The sequence below is a fragment of the Rana temporaria genome, chromosome 3, assembly GCF_905171775.1.
Source record: "Rana temporaria chromosome 3, aRanTem1.1, whole genome shotgun sequence".
Taxonomy (NCBI): Eukaryota; Metazoa; Chordata; class Amphibia; order Anura; family Ranidae; genus Rana; species Rana temporaria.
This window is the reverse complement of record NC_053491.1, coordinates 28243817-28262811: the sequence shown is the minus strand read 5'-3', so window position 1 is coordinate 28262811 and position 18995 is coordinate 28243817. Positions and strand designations below refer to the sequence as shown.

The 18995-nt window shown below is 49.1% G+C and overlaps 1 protein-coding gene across 1 annotated transcript in view; it reads right to left on the bottom strand.

Annotated features, from left to right (window-relative positions):
* Positions 1-10018, bottom strand: part of FAM174B (family with sequence similarity 174 member B) — a 121024-nt gene extending 111006 nt beyond the window's left edge. The window contains exon 1 of the mRNA XM_040342362.1: positions 9609-10018. Coding sequence (XP_040198296.1) covers positions 9609-9892 — 284 coding nt within the window. The 5' untranslated portion in view covers positions 9893-10018. The remainder of the gene's footprint in view (positions 1-9608) is intronic.
* Between the last annotated feature and the right edge of the window lie 8977 nt (positions 10019-18995).

The following is an 18995-nucleotide window of genomic DNA, read 5'->3' as shown; positions in this document are numbered from 1 at the left end:
AAATATATATAATGTTTGGGGGTTCTAATTAGAGGGAAGGAGATGGTAGTGAAAATAGTGAAAAATTACATTAGAATTGCTGTTTAAAGCGGTAGTTCACCCTGACCCACATGATGTTACCATCGAGACAGGCATTGTAGCGCGAGCTACAGTATGCCTGTCCCGATTTTTTTAACCCCGTACTCACCTCGTAGTCGTCCATCGTAGATTTCGGCTCCCGCGGGGAATGGGCGTGCCTATGGAGAGGGAGGATGATTGACGGCCGGCCCTGGCACGTCACTCTCCCCGAAGACAGCCGGAGTAGGTCTCGGCTCTTCACGGCGCGTGCGCACAGGCTATGCGCACGCGTCGTGAAGACCAAGCCTATTTCGGCTATTTCCGGAGAAGCGTGACGCGCCAGAGCCGGCCGTCAATCATCCTCCGTCTCCAGAGGCACGCCCATTCCCCGGTATCTTCGATGGACGACTACAAGGTGAGTATGGGGGGAAAAAATTCGGGACAGGCATACTGTAGCTCGCGCTACAGTGCCTGATTTAAAGGTAAAAGAAAAATTTTTTTTTTTTCCTGTCGATAGGGTGAACCCCCGCTTTAACTTGTAATGCTTAAAGCGGAGGTTCACCGGTAATATGCTCTTTTACCCTTAGATGGAGGCTCATTTAGTCTAGGGGAATCGGCTAGTTGTTTTAAAATCCGAGCAGTACTTACCGTTGTAGAGAGCGATCTTCTCCGCCACTTCCGGGTATGGGTCTTCGGGACTGGGCGTTCCTTCTTGATTGGCAGGCCTCCGACGGTCGCATCCATCGCGTCACGATTTTCCGAAAGTAGCCGAACGTCGGTGCACAGGCGCAGTATAGAGCCGCACCGACGTTCGGCTTCTTTCGGCTACTCGTGACGCGATGGATGCGACTGTCGGAAGCCTGTCGGAAGACTGTCAATCAAGAAGGAACGCCCACTCCCGAAGACCCATACCCGGAAGCGGCGGAGAAGATCGCTCTCTACAACGGTAAGTACTGCTCGGATTTTAAAAAACAACTAGCCGATTCCCCTAGACTAAATGAGCATCAATCTAAGGGTATCAAAGGTTAAAAAAAACATTTATGGGAGAACCCCCTCTTTAACTTGTAATACCAACGGCCACCACCAGATGGCGCCAGCTCACACAAGGAAGAGCTGGGGACTTCACACACAAAAAGAATATGTTTTTTTGTTTTTTTTTGCCCACCTTCCAAGCCAAGTTGCCAGGATGCTATTTCTAGTCGCCATGGCGACCTGGCGACCGTGATTTGTCGAGCCCTGAACTAATCGATTATGAAAATAATCGTTAGTTGCAGCCCTATTGGAAATCATGGGGTACTAAAGGAATTATTTTTTTTTTAAATAACAAACATGTTATACTTCCCTCCACTGTGCAGTTCGTTTTGCACAGAGTGGTCCCGATCCACGTCTTCTGGGGTCCCTCGGCGGCTGTCTCTGGTCCTCCCCGCAAGTACTGACCACAGTCATGCGAGAGAGCTCACATGGTGATGAGTCCTTGCAGGCGCACTCCTGTGATACAGCGATCGGCCATAGCCGCTCACTGTATCACTCGCCCCCGCCCCTCGGCACGCCGCGTCACTGGATGTGATTGACAACAGCGCCAGCGAATGGCTGCGCTGCTCTCAATCCATCCGCTCTAGCCAATCAGCGGCCAGGCTGAGCAGCGAAGAGGATCTCGGGACCGAGCGCGGGACTTTCGAGGGGTCAGGTAAGTAAAAACGGGGGCTCGCGGGGGGCGGCATCATCAGATGTTTTTTCACCTTAATGCATAGATTGCATTAAGGTGAAAAAAATATATATTTTCAACTCCTTTAATTGTCCGTCTTTTTTCGTGCAAAAAATAAAAACCGCAGAGGTGACCAAATACTACCAAAAGAAAGTTCTATTTGTGGGAATAAAAGGACATCAATTTTGTTTTGCGTACAACATCGAACCACCGCGCAGTTGTCAGTTAAAGCGATGCAGTACTGTATCGCAAAAAATGGCCTGGTCATTAAGGGTGTAAATCCTTCCAGTCCTTAAGTGGTTAAAAATTATGTGCACCAAAACAATATACTGCAAAAATCTGCAACAAAAACTCATCGCCAAAACTCTCGTCCCGTGAATTACCGCGGATCCCTCGGCGATGTTTATATAGACATGGGCAGGCGAGGTGGATCCCCTCGGGGAAAGGATCATCTGCTCGCGGTGTGCGCACACCCTGCCCTCCAACCACCGCATCCCTATAATTACATGGTGAGAAAGTCAGGGACAGCCCATATACATGCCAATTAGTGGCACAGCGTGTCTAAAAAGTATCTTCTGCGGATAATTTACACCTGTATGGGCACCGCGAGGAAAGCCGAGTACTAACTGGTTACACGAGATTGTGTATTATATACAACACCTTGTAATTACAGAGCGCCGGGCTGCATGTGACACAATACTGGGAACATGAAAATTCTATACAGAGGATGAAAAAACACCAAATCCACCATCGCCGCCTTCCATCGACCAATCCTGACATTTCTCAAGGTTTGTTTTTGTTTTAAATAAAATAAAAATCTGTTTCTTTTTATTTCAATTGGATTTTTTTATTTTTATATTTTTATTTTTAAAGTGTTTGACTGGGACCAATTCTGACATTCTTCACATTCATTTGAAAAATCAGCAATTTATTTGCTAGAAAATGACTCAGAACTCCCAGCATTATATAGTTTATGAAAGCAGAGGCCCTGGAGAATACAATGGTGGCTGTTGCAATTTTCTACATCACACAGTTGTGCAGCTGTTTATTAAATGCCAATTTTCAGGGAATAATAATAATAATAATACACTTGAATGCATTTTATGCACACAAACATAATATAATACTGATCTTGTTTATTAAATAAAATAAAAATTATATTGTGCCATGTAAATAGATTGTAAACCTGTCAGGAGGTAACATTTTGCACTAATTTAAAATGGTGACAATCTATGGCACCCAGGGTGGATACAAGTCAATGCATGTTTGTTAGTTTTTTTTTTTTTTTAAAGAGAAAATCTGTTTCTTTTTATTTAAATTGGATTTATTTTATTTAAATCAATTATTTTTTATTTTTTTTAAATAAAATGTTTTTGGAGTAAAAATCTAAAAAATAGTTTTCCATTTAACCACTACCCGACGGCTGTACGACTTTATACGGCCGCAGGGTGGTTCTAATTCTCTAACTGGCCGTGTTTTTACGGCCTGCGCGCGCAGTCAGCGGCGCGAGCGCGCGCGTGCTCGCCGCATCGCTGAGATGCCGATGCGAGTGCCTGGCGGCCGTGATGTCCGCCAAGCACTCGGAATCGGCGGCTACAGGGACAAGACGTGGAGCTCTGTGTGTCCTGTCAGGGGAGAGAGGAGACCGATCTGTGTCCCTTGTACATAGGGACACAGATCGGTCACCTCCCCCAGTCACCCCCCTCCACCTACAGTTAGAACACACCCAGGATACACATTTAACCCTTTTCCTCACCCCCTAGTGTTAACCCCTTCCCTGCCAGTCACATTTATACAGTAATTAGTGCATATTTATAGCACTGATCGCTGTATAAATGTGAATGGCGACAAAACACAGCATTTTTTAAGCCTAACATGCGCCGGAGGGGTGATCAACATTGTCGGCTATGCCGAACGCCACCTGAAAAAAAGGTCCAGGACTTGTTTTGAGCTTCAGGTGTATGGCGCTTTGGCGTTCGGCGTGGAGATGTGAACCATCTCCATAGCCGACAATCACCCCTCCAGCGTATTGCAGGCTGCAATAGCGTCGCGCTACAGGCGACAATACGCCTAGGTGTGAATGGAGCCTAATACAATAGGCTGCGCACACCTATGGGCGGCACTGCTGAACACCGATAGGCGGCACTGCTGGGCATTGATACATGGCACTGATGTGCAGCCCTGGTGGCACTGGTAGGAATTTTGGGTGGGCACTGGTTGGCAGCTGCCTGAGCATTGATTGGCAGCTGCCTTGGCACAGATTGGCATATCTCTGGTGGTCTATGGGGCATACCTGGTAGTCCAGTGTGGACGGCCATTCCTGGTGGTCCTGGGCGGGCATCCGCGCGGGGGGGGGGGGGGGCTGCACTGACAAACAATCAGCACAGATCCCCCATCAGGAGAGCAGCCAATTGGCTCTACTCTACTTCTGTCTGTCAGATGCGAGTGAGGAAAAGCCGATCAACGGCTCTTCCTGTTTACATTGTGATCTGCCATGATTGGACACGGCTGATCACGTGGTAAAGAGCCTCCATCGGAGGCTCTTTACCGAGAACAGTGTAGCGGTGTGTCAGACTGACACATCGCACCACTGATCGCCGTGATGCGCACCCCACGGGCGCATGGCGGCTGTTATCCTGCTGGACGTCATATGATGTCCAGTCAGGATAACTGAACCCCCGCCCAGGTGTCATTCTGCTATAGGCCGGGCGGGAAGTGGTTACATTTTTGGTAAACTCATTCAATGAATCCAAGCTCTGCAAGCTGAGATAACACGCACTGCATTGATGCAATCACACAATTTCACAGTAACCAGGAGATAAAACAATTCAGGAATATTCCTTTATCACATTGCTTTTCAAATCTATGTACACTACAAACTGTACGACTGAATCAGTTCTGATATCGCCGTTTTACTAACCTGACAGCTTATTATTCTAAATAGGAAACCGTCATTTTGTTTGCAAATATTAAAGATTCCAACTATACCGGCCAGAATAAGTCCTTATTTTTAGAGAGCGCCTGTCATTTCAGATCCACCATGGCAGCGCCTGTTAGCGGGCATCAAATCACCTGCTGCCGCCACTCACAACTGATCATTCACACAACATGGCACTAAGGCCCCTGGAGGGGCTTCACTGTCCTGAGTAAGCACCTAGGGAAAGAAGATACATACTGTGTGCAAAGGCCCCGAGGGCTGCACAGCAAATTCCACTGGGCCACAGGTAAGACTCCAGGGGGTTGGATCCTGAAATACTCGTACTTCCATTGTAAATGGATTGGACAGGTTGTCACCTTCTGTCATCAAACCACACAGAGCCGCACGATTCTGGCTACAATGAGAATCACCATTTTTTTGCTTAGAAAATAAATCACCATTCTCTTACGATTCTCTCAGCATAACATCATCTTTCACATTAAACAAAAAAAAAAAAAAATTGGGCAAACTTTACGGTTTCTTTTTTTTATTATTATTCATTGAAGTGTAATTCTTCCCAAAAAATTGCATTTGAAAGACAGCGGGGCAAATACAGCATGACATAAAATATTGCAGCAATTGCCATTTTATTCCCTAGGGCAGGGCTCGACAAATCCCTAGGGAATAGAAATAGCGTCCTGGCGACTTGGCTTGGAAGGTGGGCAAAAAAAAAAAAAATGTGAGCTGGCGCCATCTGGTGGTGGCCGTTGGTATTACAAGTTAAGCATTACACGTTAAACAGCAATTCTAATGTAATTTTTCACTATTTTCACTGCCATCATATTCCCTCTAATTAGAACCCCCAAACATTATATATATATTTTTCATCCTAACACCCTAGAGAATAAAATGGCGACCGTTGCAATACTTTCTGTCACGCCGTATTTGCACAGCGGTCTTACAAGCGCACTTTTTTGGGAAAAAAATTACACTTTTTTTTTATTAAAAAATAAAACAGTAAAGTTATCCCCATTTTTTTTTATACTATGAAAGATAATGTTATGCCGAGTAAATTCATACCCAACATGTCACGCTTCAAAATTACGTCCGCTCGTGGAATGGCGACAAACTTTTACCCTTTAAAATCTTCATAGGCCACGTTTAAAAAAAATTCTACAGGTTGCATGTTTTGAGTTACAGAGGAGGTCTAGGGCTAGAATTATTGCTCTCGCTCTACCAATCGCGGCGATACCTCACATGTGTGGTTTGAACACCGTTTACATATGCGGGCGCTACTCATGTATGTGTTCGCTTCTGTGCGCAAGCTCGTCGGGACGGGCGCGTTTTCTGGCTCCTAACTTTTTTAGCTGGCTCCTAGATTCCAAGCAAATTTGTCAAACCCTGCCTTAGGGTCTCTCTGTGTATGTGTGTGATATATATAATGTTTGGGGGTTCCAAGCTATTTTCTAGCAAAAAAAAAAAATATTGATTTTAAGTTAAGAAACAAGTGTCAGAAAAAGATTTGGACTTGAAGTGGTTAAACGTCCTGCATTGACACACAGAAGTTGATCCCTTTGATCCAAGAAGGAATCCTTAGTTACAATGTTTCCTGTTAAGAACTTGGCAGACTGCCGGGATATATTCTTTTGACAGCTGAGTGAGCAGATAAGTCTCTCCACTTATATGAAAGAATCAGCAAACTGCATTGGAGATCGTCAGGGGGGTTGAATCGAGATCACGATTTTTTAGTGATTTATTGTGCAGCTCTAGCACACACTATCGGAGAACTGGAGAAAGTGCAGAGAAGGGCAACCAAACTGATAAGAGGCATGGAGGAGCTCAACTATGAGGAAAGATTAGAGGAACTGAATTTATTCACTCTTGAGAAGAGAAGAATAAGGGGGGATATGATCAACATGTACAAATATATAAGAGGTCCATACAGTGAACTTGGTGTTGAGTTATTCACTTTACGGTCATCACTGAGGACAAGGGGGCACTCTTTACGTCTAGAGGAAAAGAGATTTCACCTCCAAATACGGAGAGGTTTCTTCACAGTAAGAGCTGTGAAAATGTGGAACAGACTCCCTCCAGAGGTGGTTCTGGCCAGCTCAGTAGATTGCTTTAAGAAAGGCCTGGATTCTTTCCTAAATGTACAGAATATAACTGAGTACTAAGATTTGTAGGTAAAGTTGATCCAGGGAAAATCTGATTGCCTCTCGGGGGATCAGGAAGGAATTTTTTCCCCTGCTGTAGCAAATTGGATCATGCTCTGCTGGGGTTTTTTGCCTTCCTCTGGATCAACTGTGGGAATGGAGTTGGGTGTATAGGATTTTACTGTGTTTTTTATTTTTGTTTTTTTATTTTTTGTGGTTGAACTGGATGGACTTGTGTCTTTTTTCAACCTGACTAACTATGTAACTATACAATCCAAAAGGTGCAAATCTCTAAAACCCGAGCTGAAATGTCCAATCATATTCACTGTCTGAGTGCGACCCTCCTAATCCACCGACATGGGGGAGCAATTCTCCGCATAAGATCCCACAAACCACCACCGACTTGTAGGACTCCAATGTTGTGTAAGGGAGCCGCTCTCAGACATGGAGAGACCCCTAAAAACACTCTCCGGTCCTAGGGAACCCCCCATAAAAATCACTAGTCACAGTACATGAGTGTGATGGGCAGCGGGAAGAATGATCCTTATATGTGATTGGAGGGAACAATCCCCCTTACAGATCACTAGAAAAATGTCAGCGGTCACCCATCAGAGATCAGAGATCAGCCCCCATCAGATCAGAGATCAGCCCCCATCAGATCAGAGATCAGCCCCCATCAGATCAGAGATCAGCCCCCATCAGATCAGAGATCAGCCCCCATCAGATCAGAGATCAGCCCCCATCAGATCAGAGATCACCCCCACCAGAGATCACCCCCATCAGATCAGAGATCACCCCTATCAGAGATCACCCCCATCAGAGATCACCCCCATCAGAGATCACCCCCATCAGAGATCACCCCCATCAGAGATCACCCCCATCAGAGATCACCCCCATCAGAGATCACCCCCATCAGATCAGAGATCACCCCCATCAGAGATCACCCCCATCAGAGATCACCCCCATCAGAGATCACCCCCATCAGAGATCACCCCCATCAGAGATCACCCCCATCAGAGATCACCCCCATCAGAGATCACCCCCATCAGAGATCACCCCCATCAGAGATCACCCCCATCAGAGATCACCCCCATCAGAGATCACCCCCATCAGATCAGAGATCACCCCCATCAGATCAGAGATCACCCCCATGAGAGATCAGAGATCACCCCCATGAGAGATCACCCATCAGATCAGAGATCACCCCCTTGAGAGATCACCCATCAGAGATCACCCCCGGAGGAGTCCTGGATGGACAGTGCCCAGGACTTCATATCACAGAATACCAGGAGAATGAATTGTACACAAATCAGATGATTACCCAACAACCAATCAGAGACAATGCAGGAGAATCCAACCCCCCCCCCCTATACAACATAGGGGACAACAACACCCCCTATACAACATAGGGGACAACAACACCCCCTATACAACATAGGGGACAACAACACCCCCTATACAACATAGGGGACAACAACACCCCCTATACAACATAGGGGACTACAACACCCCCTATATAACATAGGGGACTACAACACCCCCTATACAACATAGGGGACTACAACACCCCCTATATAACATAGGGGACTACAACACCCCCTATACAACATAGGGGACTACAACACCCCCTATACAACATAGGGGACAACAACACCCCCTATACAACATAGGGGACAACAACACCCCCTATACAACATAGGGGACAACAACACCCCCTATACAACATAGGGGACTACAACACCCCCTATACAACATAGGGGACAACAACACCCCCTATACAACATAGGGAACTACAACCCCCCCCCCTGCAATATACAACACAGCAGACTAATTCTGTATCACAGAGTTTCTTATGTCACAAAACTTTGTTCTTACACTAATGGAAACCACAAACATTACACAAGAGAAACAAGGGAGAAACTTGTAACAAAGTAACACCAACTTATAGTAAGAGATCCATTATATGAGGACAAATATACAGAGAGAGTTACATATAATACAGAGGAAGGAGCGCTCAGTGACTGGTGACACCCCCACAATCATCACCCTTCACCCCCCCTATCATTCACCACCCTTTACCCCCCCTTCTCCCCATCATCATTCACCACCCTTCACCCCCCCCCCCATCATTCACCACCCTTCACCCCCCCATCATTATTCACCACCCTTCACCCCCCATCATTATTCACCACCCTTCACCCCCCCCCCATCATTCACCACCCTTCACCCCCCCATCATTATTCACCACCCTTCACCCCCCATCATTATTCACCACCCTTCACCCCCCCCCCCCCCCATCATTCACCACCCTTCACCCCCCCCCCCATCATTCACCACCCTTCACCCCCCCCCCCATCATTCACCACCCTTTACCCCCCTTCTTCCCATCATCATTCACCACCCTTCACCCCCCCCCCTTCATCATTCACCACCCTTCACCCCCCCCTTCATCATTCACCACCCTTCATTCCCCCCCCCATCATTCACCACCCTTCATTCCCCCCCCCATCATTCACCACCCTTCATTCCCCACCCTTCATCCCCCCCCCCCATCATTCACCACTATTAATCACCACCCTCCCCCCTTCATTCAATGCCCATTATTCTTCACCTTTCAGTCCTCTCCCAATCACTCATCTTTCATTCCCCCATCATTCATCACCCTTCATTCTCCACCCCCCCCCCCAATTTCATTCTTCAGTGAAGAAGCCCATCATTCATTCATCAGCCTTCATTCTCTCTCTCCATCCCCGGTCCCCGGTGCCCGTATTACCGGATAATTTTCACCACCAGGCAGGCGATGAGGAGGGTGCTGAAGCCGCAGACGAAGATGAAGACGCTGCGGATGGTGGGCATGTATTCCCGGATGGAGCTCACTCGGGTCACCCCGTTGGTGTCGTTGCTCGGAGTCCCCGGGGTCTCGGCGGTGCTGTTCCTCGTGATGGCCGGTAGTACCGATCCTCCTCCGTCCTGTTCTCTCCGGTACACCGAGCCGCCCAGAGCTCCGCACACCACAACCCCCAACAACACCGCCAGCCATGGAACCGTCATCTTCATCCTCCGCTCCGTCCGCTCTCCGTGCAGGAAATGGGAACCCGGAAGAGTTCTGCACACCGTGTATGGAGGGGGCGGGGCTGTCACCGAGCGTATCCCAGGCAACCGGGGACCACCAACCACTGACACTGACTGGCCTGAGGGCCACACTTCATACACACGTCATGAATAAACGAGAGAGACAAAAGTATTATGATAAAGGAGGTTATAACCCCTGCCAGCTGTTGTCTCTGTGTCCCACTGGGGGGATTTCCCTTCACTTCCTGTCCTATAATCACAACAGGAAGTGAGAGGAAATCCCTCAAAGTGAGAGAATCCCAGGGTGTCACCAGAACTAGTGTCCCCACTGGAGGATTTCCCCTCTATTTTCATTTATGTTCAGTGATAACACAGATTACCAATTGTCCCCATTCTGAAAGGAGTGTTCAAAGGGAAACAAACACTTCCAGTGGTGTCCCCAGAAAGAAAGTTCCCCAGCGGTGTCCCCAGAAAGAAAGTTCCCTAGCGGTGTCCCCAGAAAAAAATGTCCCCAACGGTGTCCCCAGAAAAAAATGTCCCCAGCGGTGTCCCCAGAAAAAAATGTCCCCAACGGTGTCCCTAGAAATAAATGTCCCCGGCAGTGTCCCCCGAAATAAATGTCCCCGGCAGTGTCCCCCGAAATAAATGTCCCCGGCAGTGTCCCCCGAAATAAATGTCCCCGGCAGTGTCCCCCGAAATAAATGTCCCCGGCGGTGTCCCCAGAAATAAATGTCCCCGGCGGTGTCCCCAGAAATAAATGTCCCCAGAAATAAATGTCCCCAGCAGTATCCCCAGAAATATACTGGGTAGTTTGAAGGGAAACAAACTACCCAGTGTAACCCATCCGTTTTTTGACCATTTAGTTATCATGTTTATTGTTGGGGTCTTATATCTAAAGGAATTTGCTTCTAATACTTCATGGATAGAATCATGTGCAGCACCATTCAGCATTATTCTCCCGTTAGGGGTCCCCCCCGGATATTACATCCCATTAGTTGTTGCAGTTGTGCCGCTAAGTAGCAACTCTCAGGGTGGGGAACTGCCAGACCCCCTTCCACTACCGGGAGCTGCAGTGTGCAAAGTCGAATCCTGGCTTGTCCCCCTTTCCATATTATCTCTCTGAAAAGCATTTCGATTTTATTGAACCATTTTCTACAAATCCAGACAGGACAGTTATGCATTATATACAGCAATTGTGGCTGCCAAATCATCTTGATTAAGCTGCATCTGCCAGCCACTGATAGGGGGAGCCGTTTCCAAATATACATTTTCTGTTTAAATTTAGCCAGTAGGGGGATTAGATTCTTATCTATATATTGATTAGGATCTTTCCTCACCAATATCCCCAGATATCTCAGTGTGTCCACCACCGTCAATTGTGGCATTCCCAATGTCCCAGTTTCTCCCATTGGGTCTACCGGTAATAACTCAGATTTTTCCCAATTTATCTCTAGGCCCGTAAAGCTACCAAATTCCTCTACTATACTCATAGGCCCAGATTCACAGAGAGCGGGCGCACATTACGCCGCCGTAGCGCAAACAATGTACGCTACGCCAACGCAGCGCAGAGAGGCAAGCATGGAATTCACCAAGCCAGTACTCCCAACGCTGAGCTGGGTTTCAAAGGCGTACGTGAAAGTGGGCGTGAGCCATGCAAATGAGGTGTGACCCCATGCAAATGATGGGCCGAGTGCCAGATAGATACATATCACGAACTGCGAATGCGCCGAGATGTGGACGCATCCCCCTGCGCATGCTCACAACAACGTCGGAACAACTGCCTAAACTACGCCGGATCACTGTGTACGGCGTGAACGTAACTTACGCCCTGCTCGGACACGTCCAACGTAAAATACGCCGGCTTGTGTTCCCTGGTGCAGACCTTTGCATGCTGCTGGGTTGCACCTCCTTTATGGGGCATAACTTTACGCCGGACGTACAACTTACGTGCACCTCGCGTAGCCTACGTCGGGCGCACGTACGTTCGTGAATCGCCGTATTTCCCTCATTTGCATATTTGAATAGCTAATCAATGGGAGCACCACCATGCGTCCAGCCTAAATGTGCGCCCATCCTACGCCGGCGTAGGCAAGTTACGTTGGCGGGGTGAAGCCTATTTTTAGGCGTATCTTGGTTTGTGGGTCTGAGCACAGATACGACGGCGCACATTTGCACTTACGTCGGCGAACCTTGTTATACGTCGGCGTAAGTGCTTTGTGAATCCGGGCCATTGCTTTTACCAGTGATTGTTTCGTATCACCCAAGTAGAGGAGAATATCATCGGCATATAGCGCGATTCTTTCGTCTCCCGTCTTCCTTTGGAATACAGTTATCTCAGTGCTTGACCTTATGGCAATCGCCAACGGTTCCATCGCTCCACTCCCAAACTGCAACTGTCAATTTCACAATAAACAATGCAATTTAAAAGCATTTTTTGCTGTGAAAATGACAATGGTCCCAAAAATGTGTCAAAATTGTCCGAAGTGTCCGCCATAATGTCGCAGTCACGAAAAAAATCGCTGATCACCGCCATTAGTAGTAAAAAAAAATAATTAATAAAAATGCAATAAAACGTTCCCCTATTTTGTAAATGCTATACATTTTGCGCAAACCAACCGATAAACGCTTATTGCGATTTTTTTTACCAAAAGTATGTAGAAGAATACGTATCGGCCTAAACTGAGGGAAAAAAAAAAATTTTATATATATTTTTGGGGGATATTTATTATAGAAAAAAGTAAAAAATAATGCATTTTTTTCAAAATTGTCGCTCTATTTTTGTTTATAGCACAAAAAATAAAAACCGCGGAGGTGATCAAATACCACCAAAAGAAAGCTCTATTTGTGGGAAAAAAAGGACGCCAATTTTGTTTGGGAGCCACGTCGCACGACGGCGCAATTGTCTGTTAAAGCGACGCAGTGCCGAATCGCAAAACCTGGCCGGATCCTTTAGCTGCCTAAAGGTCCGGGACTTAAGTGGTTAATATAACTATAATAGTTGCTTCCAGCATTGACGCTGGGAGTCTTCCCTCCGTGGCCGCTCCATTTAATGCTTTTATGAGCTCTGGTAGTAATATTTCTCCGTAATATTTGTATATTGCCGTCGGGAGCCCGTCTGGACCTGGCGACTTTTGCCATATCTTCTACTGCCTGCTGGATTTCTACAAGTGATATTGGAGTTTCTTACTCATCTCTTTCTGCTTGTGTAATAGACGGAATCTCTAACCTCCCCAGAAAACCATCCATTTCTACTTTGAACACTGTCACACTTTGAATAACAATTGAGCAGTCATGCAACACTGTAACCAAATTAAATTTGTATAATTTGTTGGGCTTTTTTTTAATGGTATTTAATCACCACTGGGTTTTTTTTTTTTTTTATGATGGATGCTGATGAGGCCATACTGATGGGCACGGACAGGGTGGCACTGATGGACACCGGTGGGGTGGCACCAATGAGGCTGCACTGATGGTCACTGGTGAGACTGCACTGATGAGGTGACACTGATGAGCACTGATGGGTGCTGGTGGTGTGGCAATGATGAGACTGCACTGATGGGCACTGATGAGGCCATACTGATGGGCACTGACAGGGTGGCACTGATGGACACTGGTGGGGTGGCACTGATGAGACTGCACTAATGACCACTGGTGCAGCTGCACTGATGAGGTGGTACTGATGAGGTCGCACTGATGAGGCCATACTGATGGACACTGACAAGGTGGCACTGACGAGACTGCACTGATGGGCACTGGTGAGACTGCACTGATGAGATGGTACTGATGGGCAATGACGAGGCTGAACTGATGGGCACTGATGAGGCCATACTGATGGGCACTGACGAGGCTGCACTGATAGGCTGCACTGATGGCCACCTATTGACACTGATGGGGCTGCACTGATGATCAGTGTAAACAATGTACTCACTGTGCCCTGCTATAGCCGCTAGCAGTGATTAAACGAAAAAAAAAAAAACGACAGGCTGGTTACAGGGGTAATTGAGATCTATTGTAATGCTGCATTCGCACCTCTGCGTTTTCAATCGCGGGCAGATTTCCCGTAATTCTGCCCGCTATTACAAAGCACCTAGGTGTGGATGACGAATCGCAGAACGCACATTTGAGATGCCATTTTGAATGGAACCTCGCTGCAATCGCGGCAACCCGCATCGCATGAAGCACGTTGCCCAAAAGTAGATCTTGAACTTTTTTGGGCGTCAAGTTTCATGCGTTTCAAATGTGTGCTCTGCGATTTGTCATTGACATCTCGGCGCTTTGAAATCGTGGGCAGATTTGTGGCAAATCTGCCCGCGATTCAGAGGTGCGAATGCAGCCTAAGTTGGCTTTCGGAGTTCAAGTTTCCTACATTTTAAACGAGATTCACAGAACTTTTGGTGAATTGATCCCGGACAGACTCACCAATCGGTGATCGGGATTGAGCCGATCGGTACAATGGAGGGTTCAGATGTGTTTTTGGTGTATTGAACTCGGCGCCGCTTGCAGCATTTTCTTCTCTAGTTCCTGGCAAAAGCTCCCCCCAGACGGGTCCCCCGCTGAGGAGAGATCTGACCGAATTCCAAGTGTCTCGCTGTTTATAGGATCGCCATCTGTGCGTTATAAACCAGCGAGTGTGCGTACAATCCCGAATAGTGCCGATAGGTGTCCCTGTCACCTCCACACAAAAGTAAGTACACCCCTCACCGTTTTGTAAATATTTTATTCTATCTTTTCATGTGACAACACTGAAGAAATGACACTTCGCTACAATGTAAAGTAGTGAGTGTACAGCTTGTCAGCGCGAGGAGAGGAATGCCGATAACTGCGAATCAGTGTTGCCAACCTACCAGATTGAAATTTACTGTCACGACACCCGAAAATTTACTGGCGCAGCCACGTTTTTACTGGCATTTCACAAAAGTTACTAAATTACATTTTTAGATGCAAATTTCAGTATTTAGGCTACAAACAAGTACGCTAGGCAAATAGCAATGTGATTTAAGGTAGATATTAAGGTAAAAAAACATATTTTTGTTATTTTCTATATAATAAGGGCAAATTATTTAGTCACAACCCCCCTGCCTCCATCCCCCTCTGCCACCAACACCCCCTGCCTTCACCCCCCTCTGCCACCAACACCCCCTGCCTTCACCCCCCTCTGCCACCAACACCCCCTGCCTTCACCCCCCTCTGCAGTGCCACAATCTCCTTCTGCCTCCAATCACCCCCTGCCTCCATCCCCCTCTGTGGTGCCACCAACAACCCCTGTCTCCATCCCCACCCTCAGCGATGCCACCATCCCCCTTTGTGATGCCACCAACACCCCCTGCCTCCAATCTCCCCCAGGCCCCCTGCCTCCATCGTCCCCTGCCTCCATCGTCCCCTGCCTCCATCCCCCTCTGTGGTGCCACCAACAACCCCTGTCTCCATCCCCACCCTCTGCGATGCCACCATCCCCCTCTGTGATGCCACCAACACCCCCTGCCTCCAGTCACCCCCTGCCTCCATCCCCCTCTGTGGTGCCACCAACACCCCCTGCCTCCAGTCACCCCCTGCCTCCATCCCCCTCTGTGGTGCCACCAACAACCCCTGTCTCCATCCCCACCCTCTGCGATGCCACCATCCCCCTCTGTGATGCCACCAACACCCCCTGCCTCCAGTCACCCCCTGCCTCCATCCCCCTCTGTGGTGCCACCAACACCCCCTGCCTCCAGTCACCCCCTGCCTCCATCCCCCTCTGTGGTTCCACCAACAACCCCTGTCTCCATCCCCACCCTCTGCGATGCCACCATCCCCCTCTGTGATGCCACCAACACCCCCTGCCTCCAGTCACCCCCTGCCTCCATCCCCCTCTGCGGTGCCACCAACACCCCCTGCCTCCAGTCACCCCCTGCCTCCATCCCCCTCTGTCGTGCCACCAACAACCCCTGTCTCCATCCCCACCCTCTGCGATGCCACCACCCCCCTCTGTGATGCCACCAACACCCCCTGCCTTCAATCTCCCCCAGGCCCCCTGCCTCCATCGTCCCCTGCCTCCATCCCCCTCTGCGGTGCCACCAACAACCCCTGTCTCCATCCCCCACCCTCTGCGGTGCCACTATCCCCCTCTGCGGTGCCTCCAATCACCCCCTGCCACACTAACACTCCCTGCCTCCATTGCCCCCTGCCTCCACTACCCTCTGCGGTGCCACCGCAGCCACCATCACCCCCTGCCTCCAATCACCCCCTGCCTCCATAGTCCCCTGCCTCCACCCCCCTCTGCGGTGCCACCAACAACCCCTGTCTCCCCCGTCCCACCCTGTGCGGTGCCACTATCCCCCTCTGCGGTGCCTCCAATCACCCCCTGCCACTAACACCCCCTACCTCCAATCTCTCCCTGCCTCCATTGCCCCTTGCCTTCATCCCCCTGTGCGGTGCCACCTCAGCCACCATCACCCCCTGCCTCCAATCTCCATGCGCAGTTCCAAGCCGAACCAATCTCGGCTACTTTTACTGGCACATTTCCGCAACCACGGACATTTACGAACGGGCGAAAAAAGTGCCAGTTTTTACGAACTGTCCGTAAAAATACGGACGGTTGGCAACACTGCCGCAAATTCCTGTTTACGCTGTGATCAGCTGTGATTGGGCACAGCTGGTCACATGGTAAACTGTTGCTGTTATTGGCTCTTTACCCCGATGTGTGATTAGCTGTGTCCAAAGGACACGACAATCACAGATCTGTGCCGGTGTGTGCCACAGCGGGAAGCAGGAATCATGGGAGGATGTCCATAGACGCCCTCCCGGCAATGTGTGCCCGTACCGTAGCCGTCTTTCGGTTGTAGTGCAGGCAGGAGGTGGTTAAATTGCAGGTTACCGATTTTCTTTTTAGGATTTTCACCTGGTGATCCAGCCAGCAAGCCTGTTGTTTTTCAACAGAACAAACTGTCCTACAAATGTAGCAGTTCACACTGTTGAGACAAAACCATTTACCACTGACAGGGGTGCTTGCAATGAATTATTTATTCATGTAAAACCTTTAAAAATATTGTTTGCTGTAACTGCTTGTGTATCTGCAGCGTGAGCTGCAATTTTTACTTCAGTTTGTTAGGATATCTAAATCTGCTAGTCCATCTAACACTCAGTGGCGGCTGGTGCTCAGAAATTTTGGGGGGGTGCAAACAAACTGAAAAAAAAAAAACATCAATTGCAGCCTCACGGTGCCCATCAATCGCAGCCACTGTGCCCATCAATTGCCGCCACTGTGCCATCAAACGCAGCCACTGTGCCCATCAATTGCAGTCACCGTGCCATCAAACGCAGCCACTGTGCCCATCAATTGCCGTCACCGTGCCATCAAACGCAGCCACTGTGCCCATCAATTGCCGCCAGTTTTCTCCATCAAACGTTTGCCCCATCAAATGCTGCCAGTTTGCCCCATCAAATGCTGACAGTTTGCCCCATCAAACGCTGCCAGTTTGCCCCATCAAACGCTGCCAGTTTGCCCCATCAATAGCCGCCAGTCAGTGGCGGCTGGTGCTCAAAAATTTTGGGGGGTGCAAACAAACTGAAAAAAAAAACATCAATTGTAGCCTCACGGTGCCCATCAAACGCAGCCACTGTGCCCATCAATTGCCGCCACTGTGCCATCAAACGCAGCCACTGTGCCCATCGATTGCCGCCACTGTGCCATTAAACGCAGCCACTGTGCCCATCAATTGCCACCACTGTGCCATCAAACGCAGCCACTGTGCCCATCAATTGCCGCCACTGCGCCATCAAATGCAGCCACTGTGCCCATCAATTGCCGCCAGTTTTCCCCATCAATAGCCCGCCAGTTTGCCCCATCAATAGCCGCCAGTTTGCCTCATCAAACGCTGCCAGTTTGCCCCATCAATAGCCCGCCAGTTTGCCCCATCAATAGCCGCCAGTTTGCCCCATCAAACGCTGCCAGTTTGCCCCATCAATAGCCGCCAGTCAGTGGTGCTCAAAAATTTTGGGGGGGTGCAAACAAACTGAAAAAAAAACCCATCAATTGTAGCCTCACGGTGCCCATCAAACGCAGCCACTGTGCCCATCAATTGCCGCCACTGTGCCCATCGATTGCCGCCACTGTGCCATTAAACGCAGCCACTGTGCCCATCAATTGCCGCCACTGTGCCATCAAAACACAGCCACTGTGCCCATCAACTGCCGCCACTGCGCCATCAAATGCAGCCACTGTGCCCATCAATTGCCACCAGTTTTCCCCATCAATAGCCACCAGTTTGCCCCATCAATAGCCCGCCAGTTTGCCCCATCAATAGCCGCCAGTTTGCCCCATCAAATGCTGCCAGTTTGCCCCATCAAATGCTGCCAGTTTGCCCCATCAAATGCTGCCAGTTTGCCCCATCAATAGCCCGCCAGTTTGCCCCATCAAACGCTACCAGTTTGCCCCATCAATAGCCCGCCAGTTTGCCCCATCAATAGCCGCCAGTTTGCCCCATCAAATGCTACCAGTTTGCCCCATCAAACGCTGCCAGTTTGCCCCATCAGTAGCCCGTCAGTTGGCCCCATCAATCACCCGCCAGTTTGCCCCATCAAACGCCGACCAGTTTGCCCCATCAAATGCCACCAGTTTGCCACCCCTCCCACCCGGCACTTACCTTTCTCGGGTCAGCACCATCCTCCATGCTCCCTCCGAATCCTCAATGTCTTCTCCTCTCCTCTTCATGTCATCTCTGCTATGATTGGATGCCTGATAGGCATCCAATCACAGTGCCTGTCTCTTCAGCCAATCAGGTGACCGGTAACGAGACCCGGTGCACCTGATTGGCTAAGAGGCGGGTCAGTGTTAGGGAAGCCAACGCACAGCAGTGCACCCGCTCCTTACCAATTCGGAAGCCTATTAGAGCCCACAGGCTCTAATCAGGCACTTCCAAAACACCCCCACCACTGTGATTCAGAGGGCAGGCGCTCGAGAAGGGGCTGGACACCTGAATAGGGGGCGGCAGCGCCGACAATAGATTCATGCAATGCATGAATCTATCTATTGGTGATTGACGGGTGCAGGAGAGAGGGGGCGGTGCTCCTGCGCCGTCTATGGACGGACGCACCGCCACTGCTAACACTC